This window comes from Cyphomyrmex costatus, unplaced genomic scaffold (assembly GCF_001594065.2).
Source record: "Cyphomyrmex costatus isolate MS0001 unplaced genomic scaffold, Ccosl1.0 scaffold112, whole genome shotgun sequence".
Lineage (NCBI taxonomy): Eukaryota > Metazoa > Arthropoda > Insecta > Hymenoptera > Formicidae > Cyphomyrmex > Cyphomyrmex costatus.
The window spans coordinates 1,625,806-1,645,499 of NW_017275086.1; the positions used below are offsets into that span (position 1 = coordinate 1,625,806).

The 19,694-nt window shown below is 31.7% G+C and overlaps 3 protein-coding genes across 3 annotated transcripts; 2 read left to right on the forward strand and 1 right to left on the reverse strand.

The window, feature by feature from the left end:
- The first annotated feature begins 1,432 nt into the window (after nt 1-1,432).
- CPR17 (cuticular protein 17) lies at nt 1,433-5,304 on the forward strand. The gene is made up of 2 exons (XM_018543582.1): nt 1,433-1,631; nt 4,755-5,304. Exons 1-2 carry the CDS (start codon nt 1,620-1,622, stop codon nt 5,205-5,207), a joined length of 465 nt encoding a protein of 154 aa, XP_018399084.1. The 5' UTR covers nt 1,433-1,619; the 3' UTR covers nt 5,208-5,304.
- Nucleotides 5,305-7,002: 1,698 nt separating this feature from the next.
- On the reverse strand, nt 7,003-8,463 carry LOC108776684 (larval cuticle protein 8). The gene is made up of 2 exons (XM_018543372.1): nt 8,398-8,463; nt 7,003-7,622 (listed from the first exon to the last, which is right to left on the reverse strand). Exons 1-2 carry the CDS (start codon nt 8,407-8,409, stop codon nt 7,239-7,241), a joined length of 396 nt encoding a protein of 131 aa, XP_018398874.1. The 5' UTR covers nt 8,410-8,463; the 3' UTR covers nt 7,003-7,238.
- A 9,902-nt stretch (nt 8,464-18,365) lies between these two features.
- Nucleotides 18,366-19,107, forward strand: LOC108776508 (endocuticle structural glycoprotein ABD-4). The gene is made up of 2 exons (XM_018543149.1): nt 18,366-18,377; nt 18,686-19,107. The coding sequence occupies exons 1-2, from the start codon at nt 18,366-18,368 to the stop codon at nt 19,085-19,087; spliced, it is 414 nt and encodes a 137-aa protein (XP_018398651.1). The 3' UTR covers nt 19,088-19,107.
- Nucleotides 19,108-19,694: the final 587 nt, after the last annotated feature.

Here is a 19,694-nt window from a genome sequence, read left to right on the forward strand (position 1 = left end):
CGAGTTGTCTTTCGACCTGCCACAACGCTAGTCTCTAAAATATTTAAAATCAATTATCACTTTAAAAGAATAAAACTTCACTTTTAAAGATTGAAAGTTGAGTCATTCTTTTATATAAAATTGATTCAATTTTCACTCCTTAAACTGAGATTCCACTCCCAAGAATTTAAAGAGTATATATGGCTATTTCAAATTTAATAAGATCATCAAACAATTAAAAAGTCGATAGATTATTCGCTGAGCCATATACAAGTCATAGCCGCGTCGCTCGGTATATATGTCAATTAAGTTTAATCCTCAAGTAGAAACAGAAATATTAGAGGGAATAACAGATTTCAATCAATTCTGGTATATATTGAAATCTGTTATTCCATATTGCTTGTACTTTTCAATTATGCATTAGGCTTTCCGACAGGCATTAATTAATCTTACTTTACGTTAGGAACAACGAAACATTTACGCGTGTTTGCATTATCTAATCTTCCACTTGCTAATGTACCGGCTTGAATCTTTGGTATCAAAATATTACGTGAGAAAAACACAATATTGAACGTTACAGAATCGAACCAAATCATTTCCCTGAGAGCACAATTGATTAATTTCTCTCCCTCCCCCCTCCTCTCTTTCTCTCTTCTCTTTTTGATTACTCTCATTATTTTTTCTGTTTTTATCTTATATCTTTCATTATCGCTTTTTTTATTTTAAGTTTGTTTATTCTTTTTATTATTTTTTTATTTATATTATTATTTTCTTTATATGTATATTATTCCTCGTAATTAGAAAGCTTGCTTTAGAACATATACAGAGTATCTATAAGAACAGTAATAAACACTTTATTTCTCTCTCTCTCTTTCCTTTGATTTCGTTCATTCATTCTCTTTTTATTCCTTTTTTTCTTCCTCCCTCAATGTACTTAAACGATGGTTGATCCACCAGATCGTATTGAGCCGCTGGCGGCAATCGAAAAGGAGAAGTCGCCGAGTTCTCAAGTCTGAGTTCATAAGTTGCGCAAGGCGGTCGCCTCATGTGTCATTACGTAAGGGCGAAAACTGCAAGCCGTATGGACCGTCGCCGAACTGTCGTTGCGGCCGAGAAGGAAAATCTCCAGGTCAGAGCGTAATTGCGCGCGTATATGGTATATATATATATATATATAGTTGGACGCGCGATGGTCCCTACGTCGGTTTCCCCTCAGGCGCAGGTGGGTGACCATACTCTGTGTCACGGCGGTGACAATCGTGCATCCATGGGGATGTTGGCGTCGTATCGCGGGTGTGCTCCCGATTCTATGAATTCTTAGAGGGAGCAACGCGGACGGTGTCGAGCCGAAATAAACTTTCCCGGGTTATATAAAAGCTGGCGTCTCCGCATCGTGGACTGCGCCAGTATAAAGGTCGGCTCTGCCCCCAACGGTCCAAGAGTTGCTCGCGAACTTCACGCCGGCAACCATCGAAAGAGGCGAGCTCTACATGTGACCATAGTGCTCGACTTACCTTTTTCTTCACATCTATTCCGCCAAAACGCACTCATTGAGTGAGGCTCAGGACGCATTTCGTTTTTTCTTTTCGACCGCGCGTACTGCAATCGTATAAACGCGCGATCATCATCGAGCAGACAGCATGCGTATCTTGGTAAGTCTGCTCCTCTTCGAAGGCTTTCTAGGATCTTGCGTGAAACGAATTCTAACTATCCCTTGATATAATCATTTATAATCTCGTAATATTAATATTATTAATAGTATTAATGATACAATAATTACAATATTATTAATATTAATAACGTTGTGTATTAATTATCATTTAGATTAAAACGCGACAAATCTCGCGTAATTTGTTTCCGACAACTAAATTTCGAATTTTACACCATAATGCAATTTATTTAATTTGCAATAAGCATAGTGTATAACAAAAATATATATGAAACGGAAAAATAAAAAGAGAATCAATAAAAATTAATATTTAAAAAAAAGGAGAGAACAGTATTTGTTTTAAATATTTACTTTTTTTTAATGCCAAACATTAATGAACAATTTGTGATCGTATCAATGATCAAAATCAAAATACAATAATGTTTTCGTCTAACGCATGCATGAAACTAACGTATTATATGCATGAATATAAGTTGTAATTTTACTGGAACTCTGTTTAGAAGGAAAAGCTTTTATGTGTAACACAGATGAAGTATGATGTGTCACTGCATTTTTGTAATTTTACGAGGCTTTACATATCTAGGTCACGGAAAAATATACATAAATTGTAAATATGGATATAAAATGTATATACACAATATTTTATATTTAATCCTGCATATATATAACATTGATCGTTACATTAAACTTTGACGTAGATTACCTCGTATTCATTTTGCCATCACTAATCTATACGTTTCAAATTGGCACTATTAAACAATGCATTTTATTTATTGTTTAAAAGTCGTTTATTTATGTCGGTCTATTTTTGATATTTTACCGTACAGCTAAAATAAATTTTCCGATTAAAAAAACGCATCGGTAAAAATACGCGCAATAATTTCTCCTTGCGACAGTCTTTTCGCAGAAAAAAATGGAGAACACGTTCAATTTTCACAAACGTATATTTCCGCATTAGTCACACTCCATGCATTTAATTTCCATAACAATAAACATGTCCAATCATTGATTTCTCTAAATCGCGAAGTTGAAGTTGATCGCCCGTACATATTTATGAACAGCCGTGCGTGATTTAACATTACGTGCGTATGGTAGGGTTATTCATCATCGTACGAAAGTTACACGGCGCGAAACATCCATTACGACGTTGCATAATCTATTTAAATTACATAACTCATTAAATCTGTAAAGCTCACATGGCAATATATTGTCGCGCGCATCTTGCGTCGATGATGACTAACGTAGACCATGACGAATGGAGTCGTTAATTTACATATACTTACATATTTTCTAATTGTCCACTTTCTCTATGGAAAGCACAAGTTGGCTAACTAATCCGAGACATCTGTTCCATTCCTCCTTACTAGAGATATTGTTGATACATAATGTGTTATCATAAATTGTGTCAGTTTCCTACATAAATTAATTATATTTTATGTCAATGTATAAAAACGCGTCTTGGGTAAAAGAATTGCAATAAAATGTCAAAAGTGCAAAATACTAAAACATGAACTGGGACATTTTTTTTAATACTTACAAAATGTTTACATAACAAATACTTTAAAGTAATATCTTGTTGTCATTTGATAATTTTTAATTGAATTTTGAATTATAATTATTAATCTATCTGTGACATTATTAATATTGATAATAATTATTATATTCATAATATATTAATATCATGAGATTATGAGTCATCGTATCAAGGGAATGTATTCATTTACATTGAACGCGATTGTTCACGTTGCACAGTGAATGGTATTAGTTATATGACGGGAACGCACCGTCTAAACCGGCACAAAATGAATCGGTCTCGGTCACCGGATGTTAATCGAAGACTGCGATTATGGGAAAAAGTCACGTTCGATCGTGGGTAACGTAATACGACATCATTAGCACACAAGGTACCCTCTTGTTCCCCTTACCGATCGCAATCGTGACCTACCTACCAATACATTTATCTTGTCCTGACCTTTCGCAGGGAAAGGTATCTTCGATGGCTTTACAAACATGACGAGGATTAAAGCACTTGGTGTGTAGACGCGCATTGATACTCCACGCTCCCGTCGTACACCGTCATCAACACCGCGAGTATCTCCTCGAGATGGACGCAACTTGTCCCGCTATTTCTCAGATCGCGCTGATCTTTCGCTCAAATAAAATTATTCCGATTATTCCACGAGAGAATTTGCACATTAAATTATTCGCAAAATAACGCGAGCTATTTTTCTCAATTATTTTACGTAGCCTTTGCACCTTGCAGAGAAAAGTCTATAAGAGTAAATTTAACGTGATCGTAAATGCTCGTTACGGAAAGTCAGTGTGTTTATCACTAGACAGTGACGAGCACGAGTCCTTTGTCGAGAAGGACGCCCGGTATCGCCTCATCCTGAAAACATAACGCCGTGTCCGTTATTCATTTAGAAGGATGATGTAATTAACTCAACGATAATACTTACGACGTCCGAGGAATCATCAATCAATTCAAATCATCATTTTCGCGGACAAGCTTTATGATTTTTGAATTATACGAATCTTATGTTAGTTTTGAAATATCGTGAGTTTAATAGGAGACGGGACGGATATAAACCGATGTAAATTAAACAAAATTTTGAAAATAAATTTATTCTATTTTTACAATAAATGATTTAAAAAGTAATCGATAAAATCACCGTGCAAGAAACCGCAAAAAGCCGCTGAATGCATAATTTGCAAGTTAATCCTTTATTCTACGCGAGTTAGTCTTCAGACATTATAAATTTTAACAAAAGTAATTGATGCTGTAATTTTAACACATTGGAACATTCCCGTGTATATATCTTTTTTTGAAATACTATAAAGGGCGCACCTGGCTAAATAAGGATTATCATTTTTTTTAATACCCAACCTTACAAATGTTTTCTAAAGATGTTAAAGTATATGTAAGAATTACTTAATAATTTTTGTAAAAGTAGCCAAAATTAACGCAGATACGAATTGTATGTAGAAAAGGAAAATCATCGAGTATATTAAAAGAGTTAACGTAGATTATTGTAGACAATCTTTTATAGATACCTATTAGTATAGGTAAGAAAAACGGATATTAATTCAATTTCTTCATTTTTAGTTGGTAGCGGCCCTTTTCGGGCTCGTTCATGGCCAGGAATACTTCCAGGAACCGAAAAAGATCGTGAGCTACTCGCATGATCTCGGTGACACCCGCGGTCATTATTCATTCTCTTACGAGACTGAGGGCGGCATACTTCAACGAGAGAGCGGCAGCCGCAAGTATGCCGGCACCTCCGACGAGACGCAGCTCATTCAGGGCTCCGTGCAGTACAACGCGCCAGACGGTACTCCCATCGCCATGAGCTGGACCGCCGACGAGTTCGGCACCCAGGTGTCCGGCACCCACATTCCCACCCCGCCACCGATCCCGCCAGCGATTCAGCGTGCCCTTGAGTGGATCGCCAAGCAGCCTACGACTCCAGAACCGATCGAGAAGGACAATCCAACGCAGAACGCAGTCCCCCGCAGCGATAATCGTCAATTTCGATTATCTTTGAATAAACGAAACTGAATGCGTGTGCTCACGCAAAGTAGTGTTAAGTTCGTCCAAAATTGCCTGTCCTTCCTCTCGCTTCACATAGATAATTACGCTTCCAATAAAAATTTGTACTTTTATAGAAATTTTTGAGGGTTATATTGTCAGTGGAGATAGATTTTGGTGAGAATTTATCCTTCCTACAATCCCGTGTTATGTAATACAGAGGGGGTGGTTCTATCAATAACAATGACTCGTTCTTATATGCTTTCCGTAGTTTGCATGACTCATAATCAAGTGGTTAAACGCGCGCGCGCGCGCGTTTTAATGTATAAAGAGACGAAGCTCTTCTTTTTGTTATGCATATAAGCACACTTGCCTTTGCCGTTGTCATATAGAACTGAAGTGAATGATCTACATCCGAGATGTAACATTCAAGCGTATGTAAACGATGGCATAAATAAGTGAGTATACATTGAAATTACTTGATAAGTGCACTTTATTTTTTTTACACGTACCTGCCTCTTCTTAAAGTGTTAAATTTTTTTAACAGAAAACTTTGCCCATTTTGGGCTTTTCGCTTAGAATTATATTTTATTTTGTTGATAATAATAACAGAAATATTAAAAATTAAATAGTTTTAGATCCTCAAATCTCTGCAGAAAGAAGTTTTAATATTTTAAACTTTAAAGATATCTTACTTGCCGTTGCTCATCAAAGTTATCAAGACTAACAAAAATAAATGTATCATTGACATCTTTAGAAGATATTCATATGTCTTTAACAAGATATTTGGCCTATCATAGATGTCAAATGAATGATGTGCAGACAGCAATTTACAATATAGGTATCATACTTATGTAGACAGTACACCTAGTATTTCTTTGACAGCGTCTTTTCGTTTATCGTTATGTTCTCCTATATATTAGGTGCTTGAATTAATTCTCGCTGTTGATCGAGGGAGGTCAGTATTCGTGCTAACAACGTGGCCGAAAGTGGCTGCTTATGTATATGAAAGTACTATCAATAGGCTTTAATAATCAATATATAACATTTGATTTTATACTATACGTACATCGAGAGATGAGGTTGTAACAATGATCTGCAACTGTGTAGCAGATGGTACTTATGCAGTTTAATTTACATTTTATGCTAGTTTATGCTCTATAATCTGATATATTACTCATCTCTACGCGAGGGGTTCGAAGCTATATATATAAATATAAAATAGCTAAGTTATTTAGTCTGCAAGCATATCATTATTCCTAAATTATTCAACAAAAACAATAAATAGATTGCATTTATTCATTTCTTACGCGCATTATCATAATTTAGTTATGTAAATTTTGTTCTTGATCATTTAAATAATGGAACGGCTTGCATCGTGCAAATTAACTTATTGCCATCCGATCAATGGTGTTGTACTTAAAATTTTTATTTTGACGTAGCGCGAAACTTAAAATGTCAAAGGATGCAAATTAATATTCATGATAGAGACGTTAATTATTGTCACTATTCATTATCAAGGGACCGTTGTTTTGCGTCGTATTCCCATAAAGCAATGAATCATAAAAGAAGTTCTTGAAAAGAATTACAATGCACTTGCATAAAGAAATTTCCGCACTGCTCTTCACTTTTCACAACTTCGTAAGCGTCTCAGCATTTTACTAATACTCTTCTCGTTAAAAATATTGTTAATGTGATTGTTAAAAGTATCGTGATAATGTGATTAATGAACCGAGCTTCTACTCATTCATCCACTCATAAATACCAACAAGACTTGCACTGTGATGAAATTTATTTACAGCATATCATTAAGATTTTTTGTTCATATAAATATTGTATAAAAAATTTTTTTTATTATATAGGCGAATATAAATACAAAAATAATCACAACGCGAAGAGCCGCGTTTGTTGCCACTTTATATCGAGATCGAATACCCGTCAATTCTCTTTACAATCACGATTCGCGTACCAGACTTCTTCCGACCACTTCGTCTCCTTGAAATTTGCTTTTAATTCATCGATTTTATTCTTCTTCCGCTATAGAGTGTTTTTCGGAATCCTTTATAGCTTTTCGTTTTCCTCGGGGTGTTCGGCGATGTACTGAAGGGCCTTTAGAATTTGAGGTGGCACTGGAGGCGCGGTCGGCAAGTGAGCACCTTCTGGCTGAAACCCATTTTCGTTGGCTACGTACGAGATTTGGTAGGTTTGGCCAGTGGCGTCAGTAAAGCTGAAGCTGCCATGTGCCTCCAGGGCCTCGTTGTCGGTACCAGCGTTGTTAAGATGACCCTCCTCCTGGACTTGAATGCCGTTACCAGTTTCGTAGTTGTAATTGTAGGATCCGTCGGGGTTGGGTCCGTCCAAGGCTTGCTTAACGATGGGGACTGGGCTGACATTGTCAACAGGGGCGGCGATTGCCACTGCCACGAAGGCGCACATAGTGATTACCTAAAAGGACAAGGCATCATGCAGTCCTTTGAATCTGCCATTACGAGAGAATACTATAAGATTCGGACAAAAAAAAAATAAATAGGAAATAATTGGAAAATTATTTGAATCGAATATTATACATTATTCGTTCTAATAACTTTTTGTTAATCCAATTATATACTTTTTCACAAAAATACATTATACATTTTAGTTTATTTTTGCGTTATAAAGACTTAAATAAAGATTTTTCTGTAAAAAAAAGGCTTTATTGATAAATAACAGTGCATTGAAAGAGCAAAGGTGTTATCAATATTATCTATTTTCATCTTAAATAGTATATGATTTAGTATGAAAAGTACTTATTTATGCCTAAATAGTTTATAATCTCCAATATCACAATAATACATATTAATTAGTCTACATAAAACTGTCACTTCAATTGGAGGTTTTAATACCATTTTATGTTACAAGAGAAAAAAATACTTCATAAAGTAAAAATATAAAAAATAAATAGATAGGGTATATTTATTGTATTAATTATAATATTGTAATATTCATTTATAAAATTTGAATTATATTGTTTGTAAGCAATAAAAATTAAACTGTTTAATATAACAAAGATTTTTTATTACATGTATAAATTAAAAGAACTTCGTACTGATTAATCGAAATAAACATTTTAATTGATTTGGAAAAATACTTAAATTATAAAAATATTACAAATTTGAAATCACATTTATAAGTAATCCTGCGTGACGTAACGTATTTTATTCACACAAAAACTCAAACTCACCAATAGATTCATATCGAAAGAAGGATGTTTTATTTTCCACAGCTGTCACTCGGAAGCTTGTCATGCACTGACTTAACGTCTCTTGCACATCTTCTGCTTATATATTCTCCATCCGAACATTCGGGAACTTTCTGGTAATATCTTATTTTGCCCCCTTCATTTCCCGCGAGTCCTCTTGTTCGTCCCCCCACTTAAATAAGTCGTAGCATACATCCGAATTTTGCGGATGAGTCGAACATGCGCGCGCGAACACACACACTTGTGAAAGATCTGGTCTCCCAGGAAAGACTTTAAACTTGAAGTCATACGTATGCCTAAAACCGCAAAAGGTCGTCTCAATTTAGCAAAAACTTTTTAGTGAACTCGCCCGCTTAGGATAGGAATTAAATAATCCTGTTATTATATGGAAAAAAATAGCGTGCACTTCATCAGCTTCAAGCTAAAAATTATGGTTGAAATTCGCATAAATTGCCTCATAAATTGCCATTCTAAATGTACAATAATAAAGAACGATCAATACGAACAGTATCACATAAAATATCATAAAATATATAAATTTTTTTAAATGTCAAAATAAAATACAGTTTAAAATAGATTTGTCAAAAGATATTATTCTCTAAAAAGAGATAGCAATCAAGTTATGTAACTTGACTTTATATTTTATGTTAGTCGTATTTTTTAAAAACTATATATATACAATATACATGCTGAGCACAATACTGCATCTTTTAATAATTTATATCTGACTTTTTCTGACTGAGAAATAAATTGCATTCACACAAAAAATAAACACACACGCGCGCGCGCGTGTACGCATCCATTTAAAAACTTTGTATACAGTACATGTTATATATATTTTTTTTTAAATAATTAATTTCTTAACTGTTATAACTGTTATAACTACTATTTTCAATCATGACTAAAATGTAATCTGTATTTCTAGAAATGATTCAATCTAAAAAAATATGTTTCTTATTCATACATAACATATTTAAAAAAATAAATAAAATACCAAAAAACGATACCATAACTGCCATTAAAAGTAGATGATATCATAACAGAGTTTCTTCTTATCCAATAAGAACTGTCAATGATGAATAGGACTTGGAATATAAAAAAAACTGATATACATCTGTGTTAAAGGACAACTTGATCATCGAAAGATCCACGTATTTACATAACATGTTAAAAATAGAAAACAAGGGAAAAATACCGATAATAATTGACTGGCTGTGGAACAGGGTTGTTTGCAATACAGTTTTTACATTGCTTAGTAATCAAAGTTTAACATTAATAAATTTGTCATGATAGACAATAACATTTTAGCATTTTCCAGTGACTATTTCGATTATCGACATAAATCACCATAACTGTATAAAATAATAAACTGTGCAAGAAGTTGAAAGGAATACTATTCTATATCATAATGATGCAAACTTTCAATATAAAATTTTAGCCGGATACTATACTTATATCTGGTTCTACTATATATGGTTCTAATTGTAAGTAAAAGAACGTTTAAGTAAAAAATTAAATTGTCAAATCACCTGCACCGTTGCTACCGTTCGCAACAACACAAACAAGCGTTTATTCCACTGGCTATGAATTTATGACCGAGTGGTTCGCAAAATAAGTTAGTCAGCATAATGGGAAATGACATACTTATTGAATGCAAATGGCAAGTGTCTCTGTGTATTATGTGTCAAACGCATATATTTTATTTTGCACGAAATGTTAATAATCAGGTAGTACAACAAATATTTTCAACGTTTGTGTATTTAACATATTGTGTATTTTTTCCCGAAAAGTATATGTATATCTCTTATGGATATCTTCTATTAAATTTTCGGTCATTTCCAGTTACATTTGCATTATATTGTTATAACGCTGTTATATTATTACTGTTACGGATCATTATTTAATTTATTCAAAGGATTATCTAATTTTTATAATAATTAATATTTAAATAATTAATATTTGCAATATATGCAAAAAATGCGTATAAAATAATAAAATTAGTAATTTAATAACCAACAAAATTATTATATTTATATTATAATAAATTTATTATACTTAAATTATTAATAAAATTAAACTTAAGTTATATTATGTGTACGTGAAAAAAGAGGAAAAGTGAGAATATTTTTGTGATAAATTAAGCTTAATACGCGCTATGCAAATGTATGATAAAGTAAATCAACTGAAAGTACGCAATCTGAAGATGAAAAAACGATAAAAAGAATAAAAGGAAATAGGAGATAGAATAAAATAGCGACGAAATTGAGAACGTTTCTTCGTCCGTATTTAATGAATATTCAGTAATTGTTTGAGAGAAATTATTTGGGAAGAACCGGCTAAGTTATCTGTGGACACACATTAACACACTCTTCTTGGGAGATTTACAATAAGCATACCGATGGTATCGTAAACTTAATAATATTATTTAGCGATGGTAACTTTCGATTTTGAGTAACACCGCCTGCAGCTACTGCACGACCTTCGAACACGTGTGAACACGCGTGTTGCCGTGAGAAGTTATTGAACGATGTCATTATTTTCAAACGGGTACTGTAAGTACATGGTAAGGTATACACGCCTCTGTGTTTGAAAAGATAAAGGACGGCATTCTTATTTCGCGAAAAACATGTGAATATACAGTGAATGTAAAAAATGTTCAAACAAATTTTTATTAAAAGAACTTATTATTTATAAAAAATAAACATTAAATTAATTAATATTTTATTAACAAATGAATACATTCTGTTTTAGTATAAACAAAAAAAGTTTCGTGAAAATAATCGTGCTTGTGATTTTAAAAGTAAATTTTTTAATTGTATAAATATTTAATTGTATAAATAATTGTTATGTTCACAAATAATATAATTTTTTCTTTTATTAAAATTATTATTAAAATAATATGTTTTAATTATTACACGTCTTTATTGGTAAAATAATTTTTAGAAATACGTAATCCATTTTATTTTCTTTATTAAGAAATCACTAATTTTTAGCGTCTATAATTATATGTTTGATTCCTTCAACTACGATCCAGATTTTTTGTTCAGCTAAGATTTTACTTTTTTAGATTAAAAAAATGTAGAAAAATTCAGAGAGCTACTTTTCAACGTCTTTATTATATTACTAAATAATTTTGTAACTTAAACGTTAAAAACTTTATTTTTAATAAATATTGAAATTTGAGAACAAAATTTTGTTTGAAAAAAGATCCAAATTACAAATGGAAAATTATTTTTAAACTAATGGATCAATTTTAAGCAGAATCGTAAAGCTCGTAACTTGTTCTCGTAAAACTTATAAGAACTTATTGTAGTTGATATTGTAATTCTATGTATATACTATAAAACGATCATTTGTAAATATTTCGGATTTTTCGTAAATCTTATGATTAGCGAGAAACTGTCTGTAATGATATTGCATAAAACACTTTTGTGAGTTCTTATAAATTTTACGAGAACATATCATGAACATTATAATTCTGCTTAGAATTAACCGCACTTTATAAATTAATAAAATTATTAATTTATTTTTATTAATTTATCTTTAAATTAAAATTAAATGATTAATGTTATTAATTAATTATAAGATTAAATGATTAATAAGTCATTTATACAATTAATTAATTATGAATTAATACAAATTTTAAATATATATATAATAATAAAGTTTTTTTTAAATTTTTATCTCTCTTGTACGAATACTTTTTGTATTTATTATGGTATTAAAAAAAATAAAGAGAGAGCGAGGGAGGGAAGGAGGGAGAGAGAGAAAGATTTTTTACTAAACTAAAATCGGTAAAGAATTTGTATTGCAGATTCGTTTAACGCTTTTAATCGCTATTATTTAATGTGAAAATCGTTGCGTACGGTGTTGATTAATATTTATTCCGTATCCAAATCGCCGAGAGATTTAGTTGTATAAAGCCGTGATCAAACTAGAGATTGAGATTAGATTGGAATTAAGCTATTCAAAGCAAAGTTCACTAAACTTGAGATTGGTTTTCTTTCTTCTGATTGGTTAAATTCGAATCCAATCTCGAGCTCAATCTCTAGTCTGACTTTTACAGTTACGATCATGAAATTTTCATTTAATTCTGAAACATACGAAAGTTGCTAAATGGTCGAAGGTCATCATTTCAAGCCGAAGATGTTAGATTTCGCATTGTAATAGACTCTCGATAGATCCGACGTCTTTATCTTCGTCTTCTTCTCCTCACCTCCTCCTTCTTCTTCTCTTCTTCCCCTTGCGCCTCTCAATGTGTTTCGCAATGAAATTAAACGTGCGTACACATGAATTTCTAATTTTCAAATTAATTGCACGCTAGTACTCGCTTTTGCGCCCTCGTTAGTCTTCTCTTTGTCGAATTCTAAGATGAAGATACATATACTCGTTAAATTAATCCTGCACCGTATTCGTAATCATCTTAGCGGCTCTACAGATTGTGACGCAAATGAACGACGAGATGCGCAACTATATTAATATACTTCGGCATTGATTGCTCATCGCGTTTCAAGATCATCGAATAAGCAACAGCCACGTACGCTGTCCTTCGCACGGACAGATTGTTCAATGTTGAAAAGCGAGGAGAGCAAATTGAAGTTAACGGGCGAGTCACCTCTAAAGAATAATTGCAGGTGATCATAAGAATAGATAGAAGAAAGACGAACATAGAAATACGCACTTTATAAATTTATTTTACTGCAAGAAAAATGTATTAAATAAAATAATTTCTTACACATAAAACAAATTCATTATCTTACGAATACAATAATAATAGATAATGTATACACTAATGTAGAAAAATTTATAGTAAAAAAAAGTAAATAGAAATTTGTAAACTTATTCGATAAAGTATCTATAAAAATATATATAATGTCGAGTAAGATTATTCAAAATTTAATAGTATAAGTACTTTTTCATTTTTATAGCCAGAATAAGCTTTATACTGGTGTTATACATTTTATATAAAATTCAATTATTTTCAAACTTTTTACTGCGTCTAGGCAAAGAATTGGAAATAATGAAGGCATTTTATTGAACATTTGGAGAAATAGTATGTGCATAATAAAAAGAATTAAAAAAGAAACAATACCTTTAAGTTTTAACATAATTTGCTATAGATTTATTTACTTTTATATAAAATTTATATCATAAAATTTAGCATAGACTTTAAAAATAATTATAATACATTAATATGTTACAATATTCATTATAAATTAATAATGTGTTAATACTGCTCTTTACATATGAGATAATAATAATAAAATTATAAAATATGTTATATTTTTTTTAAAGAGTGCGCACTTATTGCACCGGACATATATAGGCATGCTAATAATTATCAGCGTCATCATTACTTCGAGTATTGCAGAAAAAGAGACGCGGCAAATTAACCGTGTGATTGGCCGACGCTCGGAGGTCTCGTTTCGCCTACTCTTCATAATGGAGTAAGATATACATCATTATTTTATACCGCGCGGAGAGGCCATTTCGTTAACTCCAATACTACAGCACATTTTTACTTTCACAGAGCGACAGATGAGCCAAACTTACTTGAGTTGCTTCAACGGACTGTTACGCAGTCGGATGATTAAAGAGACGCGGATGGCGGGCCCGATAACAATTTATCACCTGATACTTCATGGTAGATAGACATGTCCGGCGTGCGTGTTCAGCCTGTGCACCCACGCGCGATGAGAGGACCACGATGAAAAATGATACCTCGCGAAATTACTGATACGCACGCAAGACATAAAGCCGCGTTTTGCAGGGTGCCGCACGAGTCAGTTCGTCGCGACGCGAGAAGATCCTCCTTTATCTAAATATTTCGGCATAATAATCTTGAGAAGATCCTTTATTATCTAAATACTCCGACATCCGCGATACTCTAAAACCGTATGACGTACTACTGAAGGCGATACGATGAACGAAAAATCTTGGTGACTTGACAGAGAGAGAAAGAGGAGAGATACGCAAGCCCACACATGCAGATAATCGAACAAAAACGTAAAAAGAAAAAAAAATAGCGTAAAGTAAGAATAAGAATACAAATGAAAAGATAACAATGAAAATAAATGAAACTAAAATAAAAGAACAATAATAATAGATGTTACAAATAGAAACAAAAAATAAAGAGAGAGAAAAGAGAAACAAGGGATCTGCCTTTAAATTGAAACTGAGATAAAGTTCGATTTTCCTAACTTTAATGTGTATAATTACCCAATTCTGTTCCAATAGCTTTTGAGATCGATAAGATCTACTATAATAGATAGGAAACGTTTTGGCGCATTTATTGTTCAATAATATCTTCTTCGTCAAAATATAAATATTTTATTTTACGTGTTTAAATTGCAACTTTTAGTGTTCTACGATTTGCAAAATATGCAAACTTATTATATGTGAGTCGTGCTGTTTTTATTCGTGGCGCGATCTATGGTACCTTTCACTCACTCTTTGAGTTCTTACGATCATTAACATCCATTCAGCCTCAGAAATAATAGATACAATCATGATTACCGCTATTATATTATAATATTAGTATCGTTAATACTCGATTTCTAAAGAGAAAGGGAAGACTTGTAAATCCTATCAATAATATGATGCTGTCGATTTTAATCGTTTTTATTATGACATATGTTTATTCAAGTTATGAGGAGATCATTTGAATCACTATCCTGCTTTATCGGCAGAAATCGGCAAGAAATCCTGCAAGAAATAGATAGAGGACTCAAACTGATGTTTTTATTGCAGATTTTGTGCGCAAAACTAAAATTATGAAAAGAGAATCAAACATAATTAATACATAAATTCCTTCTCTAAGGATTCTTTCGAGTTCCAATGTTTGACATTGACATACAAAAACGGGATAGATTTGTTTTTACGTTCCTTCCAAAAATGATTTTAATAACACATTGAAATGCGTTAATATAATAATTGCGACTGACAACATCATAAAAATAATATAAAAATTTTACAAAAACACTGTAAATTTAATTGTAAAATTCTTGTATGCTTTCAAATTGCAGCAGCATATAGAAAATGTTTAGCGAAGATTTTCGACTCACGAACTCTTTAATCAATTCATAGATTCTTCTAAAAAGATGTTCGATTAATGTACATTTTTACTAACAATCCCTGAATAATAAGCGATCAAAAACTCTGAAATCGTCATAAATTTAATTTCAAGGATACAAAAATACTTATATTTATGTCTCTCTTTCTCTCTCTCTCTTTCTCTCGATTTTAAATAGTTTCGGTAAAATTTCATTCCGACAAAATTTAACGATTAATCAAGACAATTTAATGTTAAAATGTTGCAAAAAAATATAATATTTATTTAATTTTAAGATAAAGTTTCTCGAATATTCAATAAACAAATATATAAGAAATATACATACATATATATATATATATATAATATATTGTTTAATATATCATATATACATATTTTTATAATTTATGTTTCTTGCAAATGTTTAATGTTCTTTCAACAATGCTTGTAATATCATAGGTAACATTACTGTATCCTAGAATACATCATTGGATAGCAGGCAGTGATCTCTATTATAATAAAATTCGATTCTCCCGATTGTTTTGTTTACGTTTGTGTGCAATCAGTTTTATCAAAAACTTTCGTTTTTACGTGTATAAAAAATCTACTTTTATATTTCAAGAGAGGGGATAACTACTATCTCTGAAAGGATATGTTCGTGCTGACACGAGTCCTTCGACTTATGACCTCTTTTTCTCCTTGAGAAATCAACAACGCATTACAGTCATAGATACAATATTAGAGATTCGCAGATCCGAAAAAAGACTACACTGACGAAACAAATCGCACGCATTCCATTTCTCTGCAATTATAAGTAATTCCTTTTATGCATACATAAATTATATTTGATATATTTACTTTTACATCATACAAACTAGGTATTTATTATAAAATTATTTTATGATAAAATATTTAAACTATTTAATTACAAAGCGTTTCTCATAAAATAAAAATATTTTATTTTGACAGATAAAATGCATGATTATAAACAGAATTTTTATTTAAATTAGAATATCTTTTTTTCATTATATTTATTATTAATAAAACAGCAATAATAAATATCGACAGAAAATAATAAATATTTTTTTTGTTGTGAAGTAATGAGATTTTTTTAACATCTTATTGTTTGAACAATTATTTTATATAATTGTTCAATAAATAATAATTTAGTTAAAATATATACTATCGTTCACACATAATTTTTATTTTCGAGAAAATAATCAAGAAACAGTAGCGCAATTATCCTGTCGCACGATCATGATAAATGATAACTGAACTTGCGTATTCGGCTTACGTTGCGCCCGTCAAGGATTCACGGATTTGTTACACGTTGGCTGAATTTACAACGGTGAACAAAAATTCGCACAACGACATTACTGAGTCAATGGAATGTGGCGAAAACTCACGTCGTATTAAGTGGTCCAGCGCTTCTCCGTCGAAAGAAAAATTTATGATCGACTTAGCGAAGGGAAATTTTATCTTTCTCCCGGGGCGCCCACACGAAGGATAATCCTTTGTTACTGGCGTGTTTGCGTTACAAGATTTACCTTGTCGTCTTTTAATATTTTACAGCGTGATGAAGTTACTCTTCAAACGCGCACAAGTGTCGGATCTTGAACTTTGTTGTAAATTTTCTGTACTAGCAATAAAGCAATTAATCTAGCCGTTTAAAATAATTTCTAATTAATTTTCTAAAATAGGCTACTTAGCTTATCTACAAACACGTAGCTATTTTAGTTAAACTGATCTCGGGTTTTGACAGCCTCAGGTAAGCGCATGCCATACATGTTTACTTTGTGATCCCCGAAGAGGCAGACTTGTTAAGGATATACGAATTTACTTTCGCAAATTCAAAGTACATATTAAGAATTTTTATTAGTTATATCCATTATTAATCATATTTTCATACTTAAATGCTAGAATTTTTCTATATTTTAATTTATTCATTTTATGTATGAATTATTTATTTCATTTAATAAAATTTTCTATGTAAACAAAATTATTATTTTTATTTATAAATAATTATAAACTCTAAAACATGTTTTAAACATAAAATAAAATAATAATTTTCAAATATTAGCAAATAAAAAAATCTATATTTTTAAGATATGTATTTCTTACATGAGCGTTTATGAGTTATGTAATTGTTACAGCATACAAAAAAATATCATTCTACTTCTAAAAAAAATGATTACTTAATTTTTTTTCTTCTAATAATTATGTTTGACAAAGGTAATTTTTTTATAATAGTTTTAAAATATACTTATTACAAATTTAAAAAAAACTCATTGTTTAGAACTCAAAACAAGAATTTATTCTTTTGAGAACATTATAAAATTCTCTCTCTCTCTCTCTCTCTCTCTCTCGCTCTCTCTCTATATTGAAGAAGCTACTTTATATAAGCAAATTTGTTTTAATTTAATAATCTTAATTGAAGTACGTATTAAATTCTCTGGTAGTAGAATTTACAAAAACTATTTTAAATAAATTTGATACTTATTATGTACTTTTCTGCTTAAACAAATTTTCTTGTTCAATCAGTCATTATGGAAGTTTAGATAGAAAAATAGTTTGAAAATTGGAGAAGAAAGAATTTTTTAGTGTAGTCTCCAATGTGATTTTCAAATTTTATTCGACTTTTATGTAAAATTCGATGGACATTTGATAAGCACGAATATCATTTGAGAGGCACTATATTGCCATTTTTGTGATCATCTTACCTCACGCCACATTATCAGTTTCATCGAAAAATGATGTAACATGGATATTTGTCAACATACCAACCAGAAATTTATCAATAGAGGGAGATTTTCGTATCTAGCAGGTTTCTCGGCAATACTATATAAAAGGCGCCTCCTCAATTTCGATTTTATAACGAATCACAGTCGTGATCAGCATCATGCAGACTCTGGTAAGTTTTAGGAAAATTAATAAAGAATTAATTTACGCTGTTCACTTTTTGTTTTTTATTGTATAACATTTTTCAAAAATACCAAATGTTGTTCGCATAGACAAATCTGTTTTAAATTAGCTACTTGAAAATTATAAATGTCGATATTGGTTATATAATAACGCGAGCGTAATAAAATCTCAAATCAGTCATATTTTAATTAAGAAATATTATGTAATCGATACTTTACTTAAAATTCTATATTTCTCCGAGATATTTTTTCTCATTTTAAATCGCAATTAGAAAAGAGAAATAAATTTTTTTTTCAGACCGCCACACTTCTCTGCGTGCTCGTAGTAGCTGCATTCGCTGCACCCCCGAATTTTAGCCATAATTTCAATACAAATACTTTCATCCCCATCGTAGCTTCGCAGCTGGATGGACCAAATCCTGATGGTTCATACAGCTACAGCTATCAGACTGGAAATGGCATTCAGGCGCAGGAGCAGGGTCAGCTTTTCCAGATCGCCAAAGACGAGGACGCTATTCGCGTTCAGGGATCTTTCAGCTATTCTGATGCCAGCGGCAATCCTGTCAGTCTGAGCTACAGCGCTGATGAAAATGGTTTCCATCCTCAGGGCGAGCATCTGCCAGTCGCGCCTCCAATCCCCGATGCTATTCTGAAAGCGTTGGAGTACAATGCTCAGCATCCCGAGGAAGACAACTTATAGAAGCATTATATTAACATACAGACCATTTAGACTGAAATTTTACCAGTGATCCTTCGATCTTATAATCGTTAGTGTTGCGTGAAAAATTATATGTATCTCTTATACTGCCAATATAAGAATACGCGAAATGTGAAGTGTAATACATTTATTTACATAAGTAGTTCGAATCAAGAGAGAGACAAATTGTCAAATTATAGAATGATACTTTTCTCTTATTTATTTTACAATGCTATATAGTCTCATCAGTCGTGTTCCAATTATATAGTAGATATATTAACAATATCAAATATTAATTTAATATCATATGTTATGTATGTAATTGCAATGAGTTAAAGATTTGGAAATTAATTTTCATTGAAAATTGAACGTATCAAAATTATGTGTATCACGATCTTTGAGCTTCAAACATTTAGCTAGATTTATAATTCTAGTACATTCAAATTATTTAGCACATTTCCTTTACCGATAACATTGTCCCAGGATTGAATTAGTGCAGTCAATTAGCATCTACTGTATTAATTAAGGAGCATGTAACGCACATACTATATATATACAAAACCATAACCGCAACGTTTATATTAAACGTTACTTCTGTTAATCGTCAAAA